Consider the following 24,081-nt stretch of genomic DNA (forward strand, 5'->3'; position numbering starts at 1 on the left):
GGTTATTTATACAAAAGGCTATTTTTATTTTGCTGATGTAAAAAGCCTGAATCCACCTGTACGTGGTAAACTAAGAACAAACAACAACAACAAAAATATTCCTGGAATTAAATATTTGTACAGAAATTCTTATACAAAATTAATATTTTGTACAGGATTTAAGGATTAGGAGACTATGATATTAAAAATTCTCAGAAGGCTATTCTGTTACCTATGCGTTTTACACTGACTGTCGTGTTTAATGTGTATGAGCACTACAGAACTGCTACAGTTGTATGGGTAAAGAAATGAAGAATTTGGTAACCTACTGTGCTAAAAATGAACAGAATTCTCATGTGTCGCCTGTAGTCCCAGCTGTATTTATGCACAGAGGGAGTTCTTGGTAGTTCAGCTTGGAAGAGCTGCCCTATAAAGAAGCTATGATAGAATGGAGTTATGTATGGGGATCATATATTTTTATACCTTGTCCCCTCCATTTCTCTAAAGTTGTGAGAGTGAGGTGCATAGCTTTTTCAGTGAGAATATATCTCCATTCTACAGATTTATACCCCTGCCCCTCCCCCCCTCCCCCGCCCCCCCCCAGATCCTTTGCCTGTAGATTTGCCATGACAGGGTATATCCTGTCTCTATGAAAATTAGAGATTGCTGTCTAATGATAAGGGTTTAATCTGCAACGAATCAGACATGTGGAAACTTCTGTCTATGGAATTTTCTGTTTGATGTGAGAGGAATGCCCTTGCTGTGCCCTTCCTGTAATGAAAGCAAGGTAGAGTGAATCAAAGTGATTCTAGATAAGGTTGGAATGTGTTCATTGGTTATGCCTCTATTATATTTGGTGCTATAATTTTGGTTATATGTATTATTTTACTTCCCAAGAACATCATAGTTCATCTTTTTAAATATACCTTTTTTCTACGTTAAAGTGCTGTTTTTATTGATTAAATTCCTGTGCTAATTACTCAGCTTTGAACCTGGAAAGTGTCAAAAAGACAGATATTCTTGTCAAATATTGAGCATGCTGTGATAATACAACAGATTTGTTTTTACTTTAAATAATTTTACACTATTCACTACATGTTCTGTCTTAAAGATTTCTCGTGTAACATTGTGAAGAACAGCTAACAGTTTCTCTCCCTGTGCTTTTTTTTTTTACGCAAACAGTTAATGATTAACAAATGTCCAGCTGCCTGTGCAAGGAATGTTAATTACTTCGGGCGGGGGAAAAAAAGATGACTATGCCTTTGCGTAAGGATGTTTGGTATCATAGTTCACTTTAAAGGTACTTTGAATATTACAGAACCAATTCCAGCAAATTAATCAGAAATGGCGGAAAATTACGTATGTCTCTCTCTTCAATGGCTGTTTGGATATGTACTTCCATACCTGTGCTACTAGCTAGGACAGGAATATTTCTGGGTTGCCTGGCTTTGTGCAGAACATTTTAAAGTAAAAAGTGTGTAAGAAGAAGTGACAACTTGCTAAGAAGTCCTCAGGATTGTTTTGTGTATGCATTTAGGGAAAACATGGCTCTGGGAGGAGAGGAGGGGAAATTATAAAGACCTAACCAGTTCTTAGTCCCTGCTACTTCATACCACTTCTGACTAGTTTTCCAAAGTCGGACTTGTGTGTCAAGTAAGGACGGAAGCCCAGAGATCAAGAACTGTGCTTGCAAATGCTAAAAAATATCTTGGAACCTGCACTTTTCAATTTAGTTTCTTGCTTACATTTAAAAATATTCATGTTGAATGGTGACATTTTGGACTGACTTAAATCTTCCAAAGGATGGTAGCAAAAAGAAGTAATTAAAAGATCTGACATGGAAGAATGCCTTTGTTAAAATTAGTGTTAAAAATAAATACAGGTCCTACAGTATTAGGGAAAAAAGATGAGTTGTCAAGTTGACAAGTCAATTTTGAGGTGCACTGTTTCTTAATAAGTTAAGAGAATGATGATTACAGTGAGAACAAGATTACTGCAGATTATGTGGATTAAATTTGGAGTGAATATTGACCTAGCATGTGATGATAGGAGCAAATGGAATTAGAAATGTATGCTGTGTAATGTCTGTAATTCCAGAGGTGATTAAAAATCCTTTTGAAATTGAGTAGCTCAGTCTAGTCAAACACAAGAATGGCCAACATTTTTGAGAACAGTCCTGCACAAATATGAAGACTTGAGGAGGTCACTTGATGCAATTCCATCTCTAGTTTCTGCATATTCTTTGAATTACTTGAAACAAGGAAAAACCTTCAGTGGTCCAGGAGCAAAATACATTTTGTGCCTAAATAGTCTGCCAGTTACCTACAATATCATAGTGCTCTTTCACTTACATTGTGTTCTAGTATAGAAGGAGTTGATCAAGGCTTTATCATGATTTTATGACAGTTTAACTTGTTGTTTGACCAAGAGTTTTTCATTCACATAACTCATTCTCCTTGGTGTTTTTACTAAAGGTGCAGAATCATCTTAATTGAAAAATGTTTCTGCGGAGAGTAACTAGTGGAGGTTTCCAGCAGAAATTCAACAGAGATGCTCTGTGTTTATGCAAATGCTTGCGAGTTCTATTATTAAGCAATAAATATGGAGCAAATGAAATCTATAGATTATTTAATTTTTTAGACTGTTAACTTGCATTAGCTTCTAGTACCTTTAGTTATCCTTTTTTTTTTCCTTCCAGAAAATTTCTAATAAAACTCTGCAGGCAGTTATCCATTATTTATGTTGAAGGAAAACAAACAGAAGAAATCACACCAGGAAACTTGCAATTAAGCAAGCTTGAGATCTAATAAGTCATTTCTAGTTTTCTAGGTCTAACTGTACTTTTTAGTTAAGTATTGATTCTTCAGTGTGTGTGTAATAATTTGCTTATATGTGGAGGATTTCTCATTTTCTTGTTATGATCATTATAATGAAAGAAAATTAACTTTTTTTTCAAATCTCAAAGTTCTTTGTCTTCATGAATGATCTATTCTCTCCTGTAGTCAGTGTTCACTCAGAAGCAAGTTCAGAAACACTTCTTTGAATGGCATTTTGTTTATTTTGAATCATACGCAAAGGCAAATAACATAAAATTAGTATGGCAAGTACTGATCGGTACTAGATCCCCTGTAGATACAAGAGTAGAAATAAAGTCTGAATAAATAAATAAATGGGTACTTTTAAGGTTAATAAAACTGACTGTCAAAACGAGGATGAATGTCTTTTGATGTCACTGGATCCCAGATGCTTTAATCTCATGACTTCATTGACTTGCTTTGTTCTCTAACACTCCCATACCCACAGGTACACCAGCTCTTCTTTGTACACACTAAGCTGTTTAGGAACAGTGTTTCTTTTGGCAGTAATAGGGTGCTGTTGTGCATACAGCTACCTGGAGTAATAACATGAAAGCAGTAGCAGCCTGGGTTGCAGTATTTCCACAGCATGCTTCTTGCCTTTCCATGTGTATCAGTATCCTTTCTAGCACAGACTTGCTCTGGCAACTGTCACTGTTCCCCAGTAGTTTCTCCACCTGAAAATATTCTGGAGCATGAAAGCTTGAAGCAAAATTGCAGTAGTTCAACACACAAATTAGTATAGCTACCACGCACGTGCTAAACTTCTGTTCCTGCATGTAATAAGTCATGAGCCAGTGGTGCTGTGAAATGCGGCTGTAATTGCTTCTTACTGCACAATGGGACTGCTCTGCATAACTTGTTAGGCTTTCAAAATCACTTTTATGGAAGTAGTATGAGGTAGAGTGCAATTGTTCAAATTGCAACCAAAAAGGGAATTTGAGAGAAATGTGCTGTATGCAGGAGAAAGATTCTTGGGTTGCTTAGGACAATTTTCCTTATTTAGGACAGTTGTTGAACTTTGAGATTTACAGACAAAAAGCAAATATACTTGTAGAACTGTCCAGGTATTTTAATAGTTTGCAGAGGTCTAAACAACTACATCCTTCTGGATCAACAAACCACTTTCTGTACAATTAAATGTTTTTCCTGTGTGTAATTGGCTTCCCCGTGTGTCTCATTATTTTACTTGTAGCCTCTTCTTCTGCCTAAGGGGGAACCTAGGTTAATCTGTCAACTCCAGTTAGTTTTGAAATTCCTGAGGCTGTTTGCAGAGGAATTTCCCCTTCAGAGGCTCCCCATTTCCCAGTTAAATTTACTGGAGTGGTAACACGACTATTCACATTGTCAACAATTCCTTAGTACTGGGAAGGCTGACAGCAAAGTTAAGGTTTTTACTGGGTGAAGCTGTAGTTCTTAAGGGTACCTGCTTATTTATATGTGAGTATATGTACACATTCTTACAAATTGCTTATACACAATCAAGTACATACACACACACTAAAAATTTGATGAAATAACACTTCGTTCTTGGGTAAACAAGTCCTAGGCCCGTACAACCCTTCATTTGTTTCTAAATTTCAGACAGCTTCAGTCAAACTTCTACAATTGCATGACCGGTGTTTGAGAGCAGGATTTAAAGGTAACTGAATAGTGTAGCCAATATTATCCTAAAGTATTTTTGTTTAAATATAGTGAATTATTCCAATTTTAATGACAACTGTGTAATTGTATTTCTTGGGACACAGAAACCAGTTGTGTCTAGCTGAAGACGAGTTCACCCTGAGTAAGGGGGTGGACAACTAGGACTATGATGTGCATCACATTTCTGCAAAGTTTGCTCATACAAGAGAGTAAGATGAACTGCTTTTGTGGATATTGAGAGCAGCGTTTGGCCCACAATCTGCTGGCTGTTTCTGTTTTCACTAATATTTCACAAAATTTTACAAACCTGCTGTAATGCTGATGTAGCTTCCATGGTGGAGTCATGTTTTGCAGCATGTTTTCTCTCAAATAATGAATGACTGATCGCATCAGTAACAAAGCTTGTTTTACACGCTCTCTCTTCAAAGAAATATAGTTTGTATGTAGTTGTATTACAATTTTTCTTGTTGTCATAGGAGTTGACACTTTGTTTCCCTAATGTGTAAGTCATCGGGAGGGGGAGATTGTCCCTCTACACTGAGCTTCAGCAATATGGAACTGTTCCTCCCCATATAACAATTATAGTGCCTGTCTGAAAGCCTGATGTACAAGTAGCCTAGCTGACAGAAATAAGCTGGAGCTATTAAAATAACCATAAATGAGGCTGACAATAGGAGCTGTCTGCCATTGTCCCAAAAGATTTTCTGAACTGGAAGTAATCAGCTGAGTTCTAAGGCAACCCTGTCAGGGATCTTCTAATTGCAAAAATTCCCCCTCACCACCCCCTGGCTTCCTGAAAGCAAGTTCACAATCTTTGGGGGTATTAGCATGTTTATTACTTTTAGCCCAGACTACCTTAGTATGGAGTCATAATTTCTGGGCATAATCTTGTACGTAGACAGTTTAAAGAACATATTTTTAGAACTTTTTTAGAGCAGACTAAACACTGTTTTCAGTTCATTTGACTTGTTTTTGTACAAATGTGCTGAAAGCAATGTGGCAAGAACTGGAAGCCAAAACGTTGCTGGGTCTAATTATTTATAAATCTTTTTCTTGGACCTTAATGTGTTCTACTTTGCCTCCTTAACTAAGATGTGCAAAATCTGTTTTCTTAATGTTTTAAAATACAGTCTTGTGTTTGTTGCAGAGTTTTAACTGTGCGCATCTTTTCTCCTAGATCTTCATACTACCTCTTTTTATTTGATTAAGTAATAGCTGCTCTCTAAGCTATTGAACGTTCTGTATTTCTTCTTAAAATAACTGTATCTATCTCATTTATAAGCTGCACATAGGGGAGATCAATAGTGACCCTTTCTCTCCAACACAACTCAAACTGCTGCCATCTGTTCATAGTTCAGAAGTGATGCATAAACTGTTCTGTGTTTTAAGCTTTATGTCAAGGTCTGGGTTTGACCATATGGTGAGGCTCTCTGGATGCCAAGTTTTTGTCCCAAAATACTGTTTTACTATGAATGCATTGGGAATTTCTATGCATTTATGAAGGTGAGTCTGCCAGGTTTGACTGGACACTGCTAATTTTTGGCTGTTCCAACAACTAGTCTCACTGTTGTTACATTAGTGTCATAGGCAGAAATTATTTCATTTTTCATACAGTAGATTATTTTATGGAATTTGGGAGTTTTTAAAACTTATGTCAAATTTACTTAAAGTAATGGTAGAAAACTGGATTTGGCTGTATCCTTTGTTATATTTCACCATTTCAGTGGAGTTAAATTTGAGATACAAACCAGGTTAGGATTCCTAAATAATAACGTTCATAATTTCATGATAAAAATCATAATCATAAAACTTACTATGATTGAGCCTTTACTTCAGGTTTTTTTTTTTCTGTTAAAATCTCACATCTGTTCTAATGCCGATAATACTGCTTTCTACACGGTATTAGAAGTTGTGTGTGCTATAGGGACCATGTATGCCCTACAGTGATATTTTTCCCCTTTCACCTTTCTGAACTTGCAATAACTGGTCCCTGGAAAGAGCACAAGCATTGGTGGACATGACATGTTTGAAGTTCCTGCAGCTCCACAGTGAAATGTCATCTACCGGTTAAAGAACTGGTGCGAATTCATTGCAGTTACATCAGCTTGCTAATACTGCTTGTGAGAAGTTATTTGAAACTTTCTAAGCAGTGATTTATGTTAGAAAATGAGCCATTTGTCCTTGAAACAGTAACTAGAGTTGCTTTCCATTTAACAGTACTGTCCGAGCATGATTTTTCAGCTGGTAGTACACAAGATGACATGAAACATATCCAGCTTTCTATGTCAAAGAGCTATAAATACAGAAGTTTCATTCAATTTTCTGGGTATCTGCTTTTATAAAGGGTGACAAAAGATCTGTGATTCCAGTATATTCATTTCAGCTTATTTTTAGTGTTTTTATTCCCTAGCTACTCCTGAGAGAGATTTTCTGAGTTCGCTGAAGCAGAAATTATAAAATCTGATTTTTCATTACTTATCTTCAATAACATATGTAAGAAATATGTTTTTTAAAAGAAAAAGCTAGGATACAACCACTGTATAGAAACCTCTTGAGTGTCTAAATAAAAAATTACGTAAAATCTAAACATGTGATAAGCTGTAAATGTTAAAAGAAATATTGATGACATGATAGATGACATTATTTAAAGCCTTTTGGGCTGCAAGTAATAATCCTAACTCTATAGCCTGTGAACATATCCTGCTGCAGAATTTTTCAAAGCTAGTTGTTTTTCTGGAGGGTTAAGGTTTTGTGTTTAATATTATTTTTGGAAAACAGTTACCCAGAATACACACAAAAGGTAAAGGTACCAAGTTATTGAAAAAAGAAATCAGAATGCCTTAAGTTAAGGTTCAACTATACTCAGGCAAAATCAAGGAATCACTGAATTGTTAAAAAGAAACAATGCAACTGTTTCAAACTAAATTGAATTCTTAGTGATGCATATCTGTATTCCTTGGATGTTTGCAAACAAGTAATTTGAATTCTTCATGAGTTATGCAAAATGCAATATTGATGGCTTGTTGCTAGGCTGCAGTCTTCCTGCGTGTGCCTAATGAGATGCTCCTGGAGAAGAGGAGAGAGAAGAGCAGCGAACACCTCCCATTTGTGTGTGATTCAAAGGCAAGCAATAGCTGCTGCAACTTCTTCCTCTCCTTCAGGGCTGTAGACAAGGATTATTTATATTCTGAAACAATACAGTTTAGTCTGTTGTGTGAATCAGACTTCTTACATCTGATATGTGAGTAGCTTGCATTGTCAGTGATAAGTTTTTAAATTACTACGAAGTTCAAACCATATTTCTCTGGGTGGCTCTTGCACTTTGTTCCATAGAAGCATAAACAGGTGATGCTTCCTGTTCCGAGTGCACATGTGATACAGGTTAAAGAAGGCTAGCACTTTTCCAGTTCAGTTTATTTATCAAAATACTACTTCTTTTATAAGAGAGAGGTTGTATATCATTTGTAAAAGTTCGTGCTGCCAGCCGCAGGTCTTTAGTGTTTCACAAGTTAGAGTGCAGAGCCTTTTTTGGCACACTGCCCTGTTTATACAGGGGACAAGCTGACATTTCACTTCTGCAAAAAGAATCTCATTCCATTCCTTCTTCAGAAGGAGATTGTTTCAAGTTCACAGGATGGAGATTTTGGTCTTTTCAACTGACATTTTAAGTGCTGAATAGTTCCTTGTCTCTGTTACAGGACATACTTGAAATCTTCAGTACTTAAGGACAGTTGGTTTGTGTAGTATAAAGACCAATGTTTTATTGTGCTGCCTTGTTTGTTTTGGTTTTGTTAAGTGGTTATTATTTGGCTGATCAAATAATATTAAATTTTGTTGGCATTGGATGCTGTTGTAAAGGAACTGTGGGCTTAAGGCTCAGTTGTTCCTCACATGGTGTTCTGTAGAGACCTGAGTTACGGTAGTACAGCAGCCACGGGGAAAGTAAGGTTTTCTTTTTTTTTTTTTTTTTTTCCCTTGGAAATTCAGTATGTTCCATGTATCAAAGCTTTTTCTTTTCAGTGCACTCTGTGGCACATAGGATTACTTGGCTGTACATATGGCCATACTTAGCTGCTTCTTCGTGGCATTTTCAGTGTCAGACTATAGTGGTGGCCAGAGGTTGTCTGGCCCATCAGAAATACAGATAAATTGACTAGAGGATTTTTTAAATTGTTTTAAAAGTGGAAAGGATCTGAGATATTTCACTGGTGATAATTAGTTCTAGAATCACGGTTTATACCAGGTACTACAGACAGGTATAGTACTTGTAAGTAGTATGCCCCAGTCTGCTGTAGTCTCTTTTATCTTGTGCACCATAACTGTTAATAAATTTTCATTCCCCTCACCCCTTTGCTTCCCCCAAAACCACTTTGCATAAAGTGGAGGAGAAAACAACAACATACATAATACACAGGGTTGCACTTGGCTACTGTCCTGGTTTGACCGTGCCTCTAGAAATTACTTAAGGGAAAAGGAGGACGAAAGAGTATGGATGTTCTTTGACTCCTCTGGGGACTGCAGAAAAGCAGATAAGCACTATGTCTTCTATTCTGCATGCTTGGATGCTCTTTATTTATTTATTTTTCTCATCCTATCAGATCTGTTATAGCCTCTGTATTTATACAGCTCAGGGAAAAAGATGGTATAAATTTCTTATCGTTAGAAGACAAAGCGTGATAATGTTGTAATATTTAGTAAGATTTTGCTTTAAAAAGAAACAAACAAAAAACCTCACCAAACCACTAATCAAGGACTCTGATGTGATTATTTCATTGTTCTAAAATGACTAAGTGAAGTTCCACAAAACTTAAAGCAGCAATTTGACCAGAAAAATTGCAGACTTTTGAGAGATGGGGTTCTTTGGACCCATGTCCACATAAAAACTAACTTTATAAATACTGGTAACTTTCTAGAAAATATATGCAGCCTATGTAGTGGTAAGAGAGATGCAGGTAGTAAATGGCAATCTGTACTAAGCTGAATACCACCCCTAATTCTATTTTTAATTGAAAAGATTGTATAGACTTTAGTGATGGCTTACAAGAGTAAGTGACTTACTCTTTGGTCAGAACTCAAGCCAAAGTTACAGTCTGTGTTGGTGTAAATGCAGGCTCGTGCTGCTGAGGGACAGCGTGCCGTTGGTAATAACATGCTTAATCTACTCTTTTTGAAGTCTTTAATTGGGATCGGCTGTTCATTGACGGTCATATTTGATCAAAACCTGTGTTCCTGCAGTTCTTAAAATATTGCCTTTTCCCCTCAGAGATGGCTTTTAGGCAGCTGAAGAAGCTTTTTGATTTGTCCAGCTTATTAGAATTTAGATTAATTAAGTTTGTAATCAGATTTCAAGAATCGTGTTCCAGGCCAGGGATTTCTCTTAGTTTCAAACGTCGCTCCCAGGGCAAGTTCTACTAAACTGCGTTTTCATGCTTTGCTGAGAAATGATTGCGGGTTTTGATTTCCATTACAGAATCATTAATATTGTTAATGAGAGTTCTCATGGATAAGTACACTTAAGGAGGATCATCCCTGGGAATTGGGGGTATTATACTTTGAGCGTTTGTTAATCAGATAGAATTGGCATAGGTAAGACTGTCAGATTTGAGATGGATTTATATGTTTATTTTTGTTTTAAGAGTGACTTTGGTTTTAGTGATTTGGGTTATGGGATTAAAGTTGGAAGTGATGTTGGTTCTTGGCAAGAGTAGGGTTAATGTTCTAATTTTTCCCCATTTGCTGTATTCTTAAACCAGCCTGTTCCTCCATACTGAATGCTGTCTTATTTCTGTAGTACAGTATTCACTTAGGACTTTTTCCTTCTCATAATAAAATCAACAGAAAAGTCCAGTTGCATCAAACAGTAGCAATATCTAGTCTAAAATTTCAGACTCACAAAGATTGTAAAACTCCGCTGTCGTCATGCAGATGACTGAGAAACATTTCATCAGAGCTCTTTTGTACTCCCCTCTGGCAGTTAGCAACTGATGAACATGAATTTATTTTTATCCTAACCACCTGAAAAGCTTAAAGATTGCATGTCCAGCCAAGTGAAAATGTTTTTGGAATACTAATTTCAACATATTTTATGAACAATAATATTTACAGGTCTTTGGGATTATCATGCATGCTAAAGATTCTCTGGTGGAGCTCTGTGGAAGATTTATCTACTTGTCTTGCTACATAAAAAGCAAATGGTTTGTAAAAGTTAAATTTACTGATTTGCTCTCAGCATAGAGAATAGGAAATTTGCTGACTAAAGATTTTTTTTGAATGGGAGAAGAGTTGGAGATAGAGCCTTTAACACATTGAAAATATAATAGAAGCACTTAAGCTGTACTCCCTAAATGCGATTTGCACCACTGGAAGAAAAAGGCAAAAATACTTCTAAGAAGCCGAAACTTGCTGCTGAAATTGATGATACTGATTAACATGTTGCTGATACTTAATGGATCTAGCTGATTGTAAGATTAAAACAAATTAACTCTTGCTTGGATTGGTTTATTACTTTTTTGATATTTGATTTCTCATCATTATCTGCTGTAATGACTGGTGTGAGGTCAGATTGTGCAGTAATGTTAGAGGGGAAAAAATCCAAGTTCTGCTGATTGTGTTTCCTGACAAAAGTGCTGAGGCAGGACCAGAAGAATTCAGGTTTTGGTAGTCAGTGCTTCCCCCCACCCCTTCCAACCTCCGCCCAGGCTTGTGTACCGGATCAGTATCTGCTCCATTTTATTGTTGGGTGGCAGCAACGTGGAGAAAGTTGAGTCACGTTAATAGACCAGTCATGCCTTCTCTGTCTGCTCTCCGAGCTCTGAGTAATGAAGAAGAACAAGGTGTGGTGAGCTCCCCCACCCCCTCAACATGCAAGCAATAAAAGGAAATTTTTGCTCTGTATCCTCAGGTCTTCTTTTACATGGCTTTTATACCAGAGGAATGTTATTTTGGGTCTTCGTTTTAATATTGTCAAAGTAATCCACTTATTATGCGTGATGTCCATCTAATACATTTTCCAACTTGCATACATACCTGTCTATTCCATCTATTTTAAACTCTTGAGTGGGATGGGTGGAGGATTTATTTTTTTTTTTAAGTAACCTTTGTCTCTAGGAAGTGTTTGTTTAGGAATTAATCTGTTAATAACAATAAATGCAAACAGTTACGTAGGCTTTTTTTGCATATCTGAATGCTCATAACATGTTCTTTCTAGCTACTTTATACTTCTATTTGTGGTTATAAACAGCAGAGAAAATGTTCATCCAGCAATTCAGTGTCTGTTGGGTGAGAAACATGAGAAAAATGGAAGAGTAATTTTTAGTGAATAACATTTTGTGTTACTTTTGCTAATGCACACAGAGTATCGGTGACCCTGTAGAAAAATGGAGAAATTCTGAAAACCAGAGCTACCCTGCTGGATGAAAATCTGTGTTATATGACTTGTTGAGTAGTCAGGTAGTCAGACAGATTACAGCCCTTTCATTGGGCATTTCTGCAAAAGTCAGTGTCAAATACGCAGCAGTAATGCCAGATAGGCAGAACTAATTTGAAATGAAAAATGAACCGAAAGTAAAGTTGCCCATTTTCTCTATTGTAAAATTAGTCACTATCCCAGTAATGCTTCTACATATTTCTTTCTGAAATACTTACTGTTGTTGGTTTGGTGTGGTACTTTTTTCTCCCCTTTCCCCTTTTAGAGTATGTGATATAAGAGAACGGACACTTGAGAAATGGCAGTTCACGAAAGCATAATTGGTTCAGTCTTCCTTTCCTTGAGGGAGGCTTTGGTAATTAAGGTGGTAGAATCTGTAAATGCCAGGTGAGCAGATTGCGGGAGAGCTCCACTACTGGGAGAGTCTCTTTCTCTGTTTCTTTAATATCAGGCAAGGCTATCTTAAAATGAATCTGCCGCTTCTGATGTAGTTACTGTTAGGAATGCAGGGCAGGTGTAAAATGATAATGGTTGCTCGGTTCAGCACGTAAGCGTGACCACTGTCCTCTGCACAGACCACAAGTAACAGAGTAGCATTGCTGGAAGCCCTGCGAAGAGGGAATTACAACAGGCTAGGCTTGTGTTTGGGAGGACATGAATGTTTTACAAAATTTTCTGAGGCATGCACAGAATCTACCCAGACTGAAGATGAAATGCTTGCATGCCACATCCAGCATTTGGGTTTAGAAATGAGGCCACAGGAATTAACACATTTATTTACTCCCGGGCAAGTCTCCTGGCTGAAGCAGAGAAATGCAAAAGGTGTAACATAAGCAAGTTACAAAAACAGAATCCAGGTAACTATGCTCAAGACTAGGTCTCCTTTTTTGAGAGAGCAAATTCATGGTATCCTATTTAAAATCACTCTTTATATTAAAAAGAGAAATGGTGCAATTAGCCACAGCACAAATCAGCGTCTTTATAGATTTTTTTTATAACAAACTGCAATTAAACAATGCAAATAAATACTGAGCTAAAGAGATGAACTGTAAAATGTCAGTGTCCTTAAAGTGAACACCTTGACTTGGTTTCTGATGGTGTTCCTCTGCAAAGAAGGAATTTATAAAGCCACCAGTTAGCTTTCAAGAAAACTTGTATATATTGTATGTAATGCATATAGATATATGTTTTTTTCAAATTGCAGTGTGTTACCTGCCCTTTCTTTTCATCCCAGTAGTCCGAGACTGTATACAACCAATTTCCGTACTGACACCTGGTGGTAGTTCTGGGATACTGTGTTGCTTAAAATGCTATATATGGGCATCTTGCAGGTTAAGGTATTAGACGCTATTACCTCCAGTCCTCCTAAAGTCTTACTAACAACTTAAAATATAAGATGGTCACCATCAACCCTTCGTACATTCTCCCAAAAAGCAAAGAAAGTAATGAGTAAATGAGTAATTCCTCAATATTTATCTAATTTTGTTTAGCCTGAATATTTAAAAAAATAAAAAATGTCTGGGATATGTGAAGGAAATCATATCTACAGTTATTCATTTTTTGTAGGATTTCTTGTGAAAGCATAGTGGCATAGTTCATCAAAGTGCTATTTAACTGACAGTATGCATGTTTTGTGAGTAGCTGGGCTCAGGACAAGGGCCACACCATGCATAGTCATATCATGTGAATATATCTAAAACCCAAAACTGGGACCCATGGTGAAATTTTGGCTCATCTGAACTCCAGTCCAAATTAGGTTAGGTATAATATTATAGTATATAATAACATTTTTTCTTATCAGTGTAAGAAAAAATAAGAGGCATGTCAGAGCCTTTCAAGATTACCGCAGGAGTGACTGCAAGGTGTTGGTCTATCCCTTCCTCTGGAATGTATTTAGCTTCATTTTAAGTTCTATCTAGAAAATGTCTTGAATAAGACAGCCAGTAAGAGCAACTGGATCAAGAAAATAAAAGTGCAGTTTTATGGTGCAGTAAATCTGTGAATCTGCTTGACATTCATCCCCTGACAAATAAGTTATGCCATGTCACAATTTTTTGATATACAACATACGCATTTTATGACTGTAGATTGTAGACTAAGGTGCTTGTAAAAATAGGGCTGTATTTCCTTCACAGTGGATAAAAATTTGAGCCCCTCATTATTTACTTAGTTCTGGTTCAGACAAACTGCTGTATGAGGTTTGTGAGTTGTCTAGCTGTTCCTTAAATGGTAATTCATTTTATGGGTGCTAAAATGAGCTAGGCGTTGCTTTCTATTATCAAACTAATGGCAACCAGTGGTTGGTCATAATGCTACAAAGGTTGCCTTGAGGTCTAACTTTGTTTTCCTTTTCTGTGAGATTTCTATGTGAGCCTAAATACTTATGCACATTAAGAAAATTCAGTTCAATAATTTATTTGGCCATGTAGATAAGAATGTTTTACATTTAAGTATATTAATATGTATAACAGTAAACAGATCAAGAGTCTGGTATCCAAACGAGATAGTTTAATATACTATAAAGTTCAGTATATTAATAAAGAGGTTCATTCAAGCCCCCCCAAATTGCTTATTACTCATTATATTTAATCCTTTAGGCAAAATAGTTTTTTTTCAATAGTGTTAATTGATCTGATAAATCTCAAAAAACAATGGAAAGGAAGTTAAGTAATATATTGTGTTAATAGCTGGAACACGTAGTCGTTGAAAACTGTTTTATTGATTTTGGTTTTGGTGTTTTCAGGTTAGCTTTAATGCTTGTGTGCGTATATTAAACGCAGCTTGTGGAATCAATGTCAGTTATCCTGAACTTGTTGATTTTTTTCTCATTTTCTAAGCTTGTTGCTTGCTCTGTTTCTACATACTTCTGTATATTTATTGATCGTTCTCTGTTTATCTTTTGTCCTGTTAAACAGGTATTATTGAGACAGCTGATCGCCTGGATCGTGAGACTACTTCACATTACTGGTTGACTGTTTATGCAACAGACCAAGGTGTTGTGCCTTTATCATCTTTCATCGAAATCTACATAGAAGTTGGTGATGTTAACGACAATGCTCCTCAGACAACAGAACCAGTTTATTACCCAGAGGTCATGGAAAATTCACCTAAAGATGTATCTGTCATTCAGATTGAGGCATTTGATCCAGATTCTAGCTCAAGTGAAAAGTTAACCTACAAGATTACAAGTGGAAATCCACAGGGATTCTTTTCGATAAACCCCAAAACTGGTAAGTACAACACAATGTTTTATTTTAAATACGAGTGAATCAATTTATTTGCATAAATACATAAAATGGGCAAAATCAACATCTTTGGTTTAATATTGTAACCATGCTTCACAGTAGTTATAAATGGGTATCTTGGTCTCTGTCAATATCAGTAATGTTTACAAACCTGTAGAAGACTATCTGAGAGTGAAACTGTTTGTTCAAAGTACTTGACATCTGCACCCTGCACATTTTGGGAAGGTTTACTTCAGAGTAGCTTAGCTTTAGACTAGTCAGTGTCCATTTGCATTTGTAGTGCTGTAAATGTGCTCTTAGAATACATCTTTTAGTTTAGCTTCATCCAAACTGTTTTTAGCGGTGTCTCTCTTCAAATTTTCAGTCATAGTTTTTTAGCCAATGCCCACCTCCCTTGTCTTGTCCACCAGCTAGTGTTAGCCAAGACAATGCAAGGGGCTGTATGCATAACTGTTGCCACTGTACAAGATACAAAACCTGGAAGGTAATCTATATGTGTGGCTGATATGTAGTGAAAAGAAAGTGTGAATTCAGTGCTTGACTGGAAACCTTCAGAAAAACTTACTGAGGGTTTAACAGGAAAGTACAAATACAAGAAACAGCTCACCTTTTAATATCTGTGAATTACAAATACTGAAATATATGTAGGGCAGAGAGACAGCAAACAAATAATCCATTTAAACTGAAGCTGCAGAGAGAGTTTAAAAACAACATAAACGTTGCCCTCCATCCCTTGTGAATGCATGCTGAGAAAATAGGTATTCTGGATGTTTTTAACGCAAATCTTCCCTGATATTAAAAAAAGAGGTAGCTGGGTAGAGCATGGTTCAGCTTTTTAGGTACCTTTCCATAGTACAAATTACAGGAGACTTTTCTGATTCACTCAAATTTCTCAGAATCCAGAGATTTTTAGACTAGAGATGCTATAGACATATAGATGGTGATTTTAATCTGTAACAAACCTAGTAAGTAGAAAGGCATGACAGAAACCTTGTTATTCATTTAGCTCTTTGCTCATTGATGGACGGAATTTCAAGGGAATTTAGAGGAGAAAAAAAAATTATGAGTGAGAAGTGTTTTGAAGGTTGTGTTAACACTATAGCCTTCATTCTGTTTCATAGTTGTTTCAGCTTAGGGTATGAAAGACTTGCATGCTGCATCAGCTGCAATTGCTGTGTCAGCAAAGCTCTGACTGCAAACACAGGTATGTTATTTGGGTTATTTCTGACAATAATTTCTTAGTGCGTACTGTCTACTTGTGAGACGCTGCCAACAGGCACATATGAAATAGCTATAGCAAGAGAATGTGTTTAGTATTGTTAAGGCCTATATCTACTATATTTACAGAAATGCTGGTTTACAACAAAGGCAACCTACGAAATAAAACAAGAAATATTCAAAACCAGTCATCTAAACTGGGCACAGTAACTGTGTTTCTTTTTCTTTCTCTGCTCACACACAATTCAAAAGGAAAACTTTTTTGTGGTTATTCTTTATACTCTTACTCCTCCCTTCTTTCTGTTTTTGGAATTTAGCATTTGCCTGCTGCTTTGATATTTCTTGTTGTCTCAATCACTGATACTGATTAAAAAAAAAAAAAAAAGGGCAGAAAAAAATACCTGTGAGTTACCTGGAAAGAATTTTGAGTGGCTTTGGTGCTCAAACTGCAAGTGAACATGAATTCTAACACTTACTCTTTACTGTATATAGTTTGCTGATCTGCTTGTGTGCGCTATGTCCTTGTATCTTCTGTACTGCATTTTCTCTTCCTCTTTGTTCCGGTCCTTTCCAAGTCCTCTCTGCCTTCCCTTGTGTAGCATTTTCCAAACTTTGTGTAAAGGACAATTGCATGCCTGCTTCATATAAGTTTGGAGGTGAAGAAACATCTTTATTCTTATTTTATGGGTAGAAAAATCAGTGTAGGAAGAGACTGTGACTTATCTTCAGACAGAGTTTGTAGTTTTCCACATCAGTAGCTTACTGGTGATCTCATTTATGTTAGAAAGAGAGCTTGAAGGAGCCCACACACAAGATGTTGAAGTGATAAAGAACACTTAATAGAAAGCTAATAAAGATTTTCTGTCAAGAGAGTTTCTTACCTGCCTTTATTGTGGCATACATACTGTAGAAGTAAGTATTGCAGTCTGGAGTACTGCTCAGCCCTGCATTAAAGGGGAAAAACAAATGAAAATAATTAAGTCATTAGATTGTACAATACAAGCACTGCAAAGAAAAAAAATCTCCCTCTGATTTACGTTCAGCAGAGGGGGAAATGTTGTCTTTGAAGGTGGTTAGAATAGCAGAGATGGGTAAATTCCTTGGTGTCTACTAATGCTACATTTATAATGCTAGATAGACATAATAAATGCGAGAGGAGGGAAAGAGAAGAGGTGGTCAGGGGAAAAAACTCTTGCTGATTTCTGTTGTGTTCCCAGAGTACATTCAAGTAAGTTCAATGAAAATTAAATAGCTAGCCCTCGTACAGTGCCTTTCATACTATATAGGACACTAGATTTCATGTCATCTGGTGGACAGTATTCTTTCTTTCTTCTACATGTTCAGTTTGAAACTGAATCTGCAGTAGATAGTAACATAGTGATCAAGGTGAGTTTTGAGGTTATCACATTTGTTACTTCTAAAGTCTGTCTACTAAAAATCAGATCTGTTTAACCTGGATAGGTCTTATTAGGGGTGAAAGCTCTTTCAATAGGACTGCAATGTTAAGGAGCTTAAAGATCACTTTAAAAGATTTCAGTTATTGTTGTAGTTATAACACAGTGTATTTTATCTCCCTCAGTTAATTAAAACAGGACTCAGCTGAAGAGTACATTTGACCAGAATTAGTGAGATCAAATCCTGTCATGTTTGCTTCTGCAGATGTGTTACCCTTGTTGGACCTTGTCAGGCTGTCACACTGTAAGGTATTTGTCAGAGGAAGAGAAACCTTTGCAGGGCCCCAGGTTTCCCTTCCAGCCAAAAGGGAGATAGGTCTGGAATATGAATCAAGCTTTTAACTGTATGCCATTGTAACATTGAACGTGACAGAGTGAAAGTTAAGCATCTGTTACGTTTGTTACTTTGGTTGGCTCTGCAGCCAAGGACTGTAATGGCATTCAGTCCAAGTAAAGCAAAGACAAGTGTTTGGGTTCTTAAAATATGTGGTGAGTGCTAAAAATACATTTCAGCTGATACTATGTTATTGTCTCCTCTCTAGGTCAAGGATCCATCTTTTTCTGTCTTTTTATAGAATTAAACACTGTTGTATCATGGTCTGTGGATACAACTCCCACACATTACAGTAATATAGGTTATAAATAGCAATAACCTACATGCAACTTATGTCAAGTAAAGTACTGCTGTCTGTTCTCATGCATGTAGCTAGTTTATTTCTAGAATTTATAGCCTCTAAAATAGGATGCATGTGTGTATTTGTGCAATAAGCACGGTTTTTTTTTAGGTGGAGAAACTGACATGGACCTTTGTAGGGGATAGTGTATCTGTCACAGAAAGAAGATTGTTTTTATGACAAGAAGTATTGATTTAACTGATCTGCTGGAAAGAAAGTGCTACTAGCTGAAGTACTATCTTCATGCTTCTTACAGTGATCAGTTTCTGAGTTTCCAATAGATCTTCATTGACACTTGAAAATATTTTAATTATTTTAAGTTATGAAATAACTTCCTTGAAAAGAAGCATTGCTAAGTTTTTCTTTGCATGCAGAAATGCTATTTCACTCTTTGGAACAGGATATATGACACAGTACATTGCATGATATTTGTAATCTCTTCAGATACACTTAGCCTTTGGTTAAAGTAAATGAAATACAATCGTCTTTAGTTTGGGAGTTCCCATATTATGGAGGGAAAAAAAAAAGCTGCTTTACATGTAAGCTAGCTAAGTGTAATAAAAATAGTTGCCATAATATTATTTCCAGGAAAGAATTAGAGCAAAAACTAATTGCACAACTTTCATAGTCAACCTGAATAGAACTGTAGATTAATATGTCTACAAGAGCGTAGATTTAGACTGGATATAAGGAGGAAATTTTTTCATGGTGAGGCACTGGAACAGGTTGTGCAGAGAAGTTGTGGATGCCACGTCATTGGAAGTGTTCCAAGTCAGTCTGGATGGGGCTTTGACAAACCTGTCCCTGCTCTTGTTGGGGAGTTGGGAGTGGACTAGATCTCAGAGTCACTTCCAACCCAGACTATTCTATGAAACTATGTAAAGTCTAAGTACTTTATATCTACTTAACTTCTTGCAAAATAGCTTATAATTAAATATGAAAGGCATTGGGAAGGAGTTGGAATTGGCAGAAATTGATAGCTATTCAGAACACATCCTGGGGCTACTGTGCTTTATCTTACCACTTAAAACTGGAGCTATTGTGCTGAGGATCAGGAAAGATTTGTGCTTTTAACAACATTCACGTAATTTTCTAAAGCAAAGGATTATGTCAGAGCAAACATTTTCTGGTTTTTGTGCTTCAGAACTCAGTCTGTGTTATTTTTTTTCTGGTATGTATAATAGAAAACAGTAATTTTTCACTTACTGTGGGTGTGGTTCATCTGCTTGTAGGGTTTTTTTCTTTTTCTTTTTACATTTTGTAATTGCCTTCTAAGAAGGTCAAAGATTTTGAAACTTAATTATTGAAATACTCTTTAGTTGCTAACTTTCATTTTTAGAGGTGATGGAGATTTCTATCGTAATATTGTTCTGCTTACATGACAGTAAATATCTTATAAGGAACATAAGCTGCCAGAGTGCTCATCAGAACATGTCTTTTTCCTAGGTGTTTTATTCATAATCTGCTGCTATAGGTAAATTTCAGATACTACACCATTCAAATGGCAAACGCCTTTAAGAGTTCTTAGGCTCCTTGTGTACAGGTAGAGTTTGATAACTATCCATCCTACCTACCTACAAGTACAGTTGGTATCTATGAGATACATTTGGGTACATTTTGTCTGAGAAAGCAACAAATTGGGCAAAAAAATGTATGTGTTAGGGAATGAGTAATAAGCTGTTTCACTTAAGCCGTTGATTCAACTTCAGTCTCTTGTGGGAATAAAATATTTTACATCTCGATGAAATCTTCCTCTCCTTCAACAAGATCTCGTACTTTAATAAACATGTCTGTTCATCTTCTACTTTTTTGAAGAACTGTACTCACATACCCAAAGTAAGCAGAGGAAAATGTGTAACATCCTTAATTTGAGTCTGTCAGCTCAGCAGGTGTTTTTTTTATCAATTTATTCATTAATATATGCAAATTCTGTCAGGGGTAGTATATTGACTTCAGACTCAGACTAAATGGAATGCTTATGTAGTATTTGTTTTACATCTGCATATATTATTTGTGTTAGATGTGGATGTTAAAAACTTGTTATTGGAAACTCTTTTCTTCAAAAAACTACTTAAAAATCTGTATTGGTTCCTCTGGGAAACCTTATTTCCTTTGTTTTGTAGATGAGTCTCTTAGTGGTCTGGAAAACAGAGATCATACTTTATAGCATTTCAGCTATACGCAGTAAATCACATCTGTGGTTGTTTTTGTAAAATATTCAATGCAAGCATTTAATATTTTTATTTTGATATGAGCACAATTACACTGGACAAATTTATGCTTTTGTTCCATCTTTTATTCCTTCATTTTATAATATCTTGATTTGCTTTATTGCTTTTGATGAGGAATATTTGAAGCATGATGGTTAACATGCAGTAGTTCTTAGAAAGTGGATCAGGTATTTAGTATGGCATCTACAAATAATAGCTGATAATATTGTATACAAGTGTATATTTATAAGCTGTTTATGAATTATGTCGTTGCTAGTCTATATTGGATTAATCATTCAGAAATGGATCTGTTAGTGCCAATTCAAGAGAGTTATTGTATTCATTTTACTAAGAGCTTTCAATTGAAACATGTAATTTCATTTCTGTTTGAGAAATGAGAGGAGCATGAATTAGATGATTTTTGCTGTTGTACCTGGCAGGAATTGTAAAGGTAGTAGGCAAGCCAGCTCCCCAGTTTAAAATGTATACTTAGAGTTCCTCAGTGTGACATTGTAGTGGACTGGAACAGAATTCTTGTTCTGTCCTTGCTTCTTGTGTTTTGTAGTTTTATTTTATTTTTATTCTTTCTTGCGGGGCAGTCCAAAGCACAAATACAAGCTGGGTGAAGAATGGATTCAGAGCAGCCCAGATGAGAAGTACTGGGGATATTGGTTGATGGGAAGCTCAACCTGAGCCAGAATGTGTGCTTGCAGCCCCAAAAGCCAACCATATCCTGGGCTGCATCAAAAGCAGCGTGGCCAGCAGGGCAAGGGAGGGGATTCTGCCCCTCTGCTCTGCACCTGTGAGACCAATATAAGGACATGGACATATTAGAATGAGTCTAGAGGAGGACCACAAGGATGGTAAAGGGGCTGGAGTACCTCTTTTGTGAAGACAGACTGGGGGAGAAGAGTCTGGTGAGACCTTATAGCAGCCTTCCAGTACCTAAAGGGGGCCTACAGGAAAGCTGGAGGGGGACACTTTGTCTGGGAGTGTAGTGATAGGACATGGGGGAATAGCTTTAAACCAAAATGAGGGGAGATTTAGATTAGATATTTGGAAGAAATTATTTTCTCAGAAGGTGGTGAGGCACTGGCACAGGCTGCCCAGAGAAGCTGTGGATGCCCCATCCCTGGAGGCGCTCAAGGCCAGCCTGGATGGGGGTCCTGGGCAACCTGGTCTGGTGGGAGGTGTCCCTGCCAATGGTAGGGGGTTGGGACTGGGTGGACTTTAAGGTCCCTTCCAACCCAAACATTGTAGGAATCTGTGATTGCAAACTTGAAGAAAGGTATTCAGCTTTAACTGACCAACAATAAGGGTTCAACAAAGTCAAACACAAAGCATGGATATATAAGAGCTAAGAACATCCTTAATCGCTGCAGAGCTAGAGCTATTAAACTGAACTCTCCAAACAAAACAGCTAACTGAACTGTAGGCCTCACTCTGTATCATTTTCACACAGAGTATTGTTTTGCCATGTCATTATTTTAAAAGATAGCTACTCCTCAATGATACAGGCTTTGTCTAAATATGTCAAAGATTGCTGAGGTGAGGTGTCTGAAAGAAGCCTGTAGTGCTTTCTTGTAAGTGGCAGGATATGTAATGGAATGGCAAAGACTCCATTTGCAAAGCTAAAGGAGTTCCAGCTCTTCTTAGTATTACTGAACAAAAGATTGGATCCTAATCAGATATCCATATATATAGGATGAAGGAAGACCCTTGCACACTCTTTTTGATTACCTTGTCCATGTATTCAGCCCAGAAATAATTTCTCATACTGCGAAATAAGGTTTGGAGGTTTTTTTTTGCCAAACTGATTTGCTTACTTCCACTCCCCTAGGACTTCTGCTACATTTATTGTATTGACTAGATTTGGCTTGGGGAAAGAATCAGGGTTGGGTAGTAAATAACATTTTCTCCAGAAGCCATCCCTCAGTTCAGAAATTGAAAACAATAATAGCAAATGAGGCAGGGAGCTACTTGATGTTGCTTCGTATAAGAATTTTGAGTCAGACATGCAGAAATGCTGAGTGCAAAAGCATAGCTTCATGCCTTGATATGAGAGTTGGTGCATAAATTCAAAAACTAGACTTAGATTCGTAACCTGGGTAAGAAATTAACAAAATTGTTTTTGAGTGCTCACTACCCAGTACTTCAGTTTTGCAGGTATAAAATAGGAATAGTTGCACTACCTAATTGCATTGGAGTGTTGTGAAGGTATTCATATTTATGAAGCACTTCAAGTAGTATTATGAGAATTCCATGGTCATTCCTTTGAAATTAGTAATCTGGTGGTGTAGGAGTTAGACCATTTAGATAAGACCTCCCTTATCCAGGGAATTCCAACAGAAACATTGAGTAATCACCCATTTTGGAACATACTGTGTCCTGTGCGCTGAATGAGGCCTGAGTCTGTGTATCTTAACACACACTTACCAGAAAGTCAACTTCAGATGACTTTGCAGTCTTGACTCTGGAATTTCCAAGCTGAGTGACTAAATCTCAAGATTAGTGTTTTGTATAGGATTTAATATTATTTGATTCAACTTCTGATCATATTTTCTTTTTTTTCTATGTTCTTTTTTAGTATCTAAAGTTTTGGAAAGTACTTACACTAAAGTGATCCTGCAGTAATTTAAGATTGTGGCAGTTTCTTTTCTAAATTATAGCACACCTCAAATATACATTATGAAGTTAACAACGACCTTCAAGCTGAGTTAAAAACCTTTTTGTATATACAATCCTACCATATAATGCTTTTTTAATATAAAAAGTTTGTTCTATCAAATGGGGATAAAAGTTTTGGTAGCACTTAGTCTATGGATCTTGCTCTCTGCTTATTAGTGTCTAGCAAACATTAGAGCGTTGAATTTATAAAATTATAGTAGCTCATGGGGAAATCATCTGCCTCACGTGTTTATAACAATTTACACTGTTTGTACCTTTAAAGCAGTATCTCGTGTGTGTGTTTGATTTGGAGACTGAGTGAAGTGAAATAGGAAATGGGTACAGCTGCAAACAACTTCCATGGGTTTCCGATAACGCTGGAGAATTACTCAGTGAGGAAATGAAGGGGCAGTGACCACACAATAGTATACACTTCATTTTGACAAAGGAAATCTTTGTTGTTTAACTATGTGTGGTTTTTAATCCCAATTGAGCTAATAGTTTAGAACTCAAATAAAACAAGCACTACTACATTACACACAAATGTGATTTACAGTTAAATAAAAACCCCAAACACTGAAATTATTTTTCTTGCTACTTTAGCTGACAACAAATGACATGCTCCATTATTGTTCATTCATGTCCCACAGCTCAAAGCATATGTAACAACAAATATGTGCCCGACTATTTGTCTGTCTACCACGTGCAG

The 24,081-nt window shown here is 36.6% G+C and overlaps 1 protein-coding gene across 12 annotated transcripts in view; it reads left to right on the plus strand.

The window, feature by feature from the left end:
- Nucleotides 1-24,081, plus strand: part of FAT1 (FAT atypical cadherin 1) — a 109,417-nt gene that overhangs the window by 20,971 nt on the left and 64,365 nt on the right. For all 12 annotated transcript variants that reach the window (XR_004780431.2, XM_035557814.2, XM_035557818.2 and 9 more), the window contains exon 3: nt 14,820-15,134. Coding sequence is in view for 11 of the 12 variants with exons in the window: in XM_035557814.2 (XP_035413707.1) it covers nt 14,820-15,134 (315 nt within the window). In the remaining variant the exon portion in view is untranslated. The remainder of the gene's footprint in view (nt 1-14,819; nt 15,135-24,081) is intronic.

Source organism: Cygnus atratus, chromosome 4 (genome assembly GCF_013377495.2).
Source record: "Cygnus atratus isolate AKBS03 ecotype Queensland, Australia chromosome 4, CAtr_DNAZoo_HiC_assembly, whole genome shotgun sequence".
NCBI lineage: Eukaryota > Metazoa > Chordata > Aves > Anseriformes > Anatidae > Cygnus > Cygnus atratus.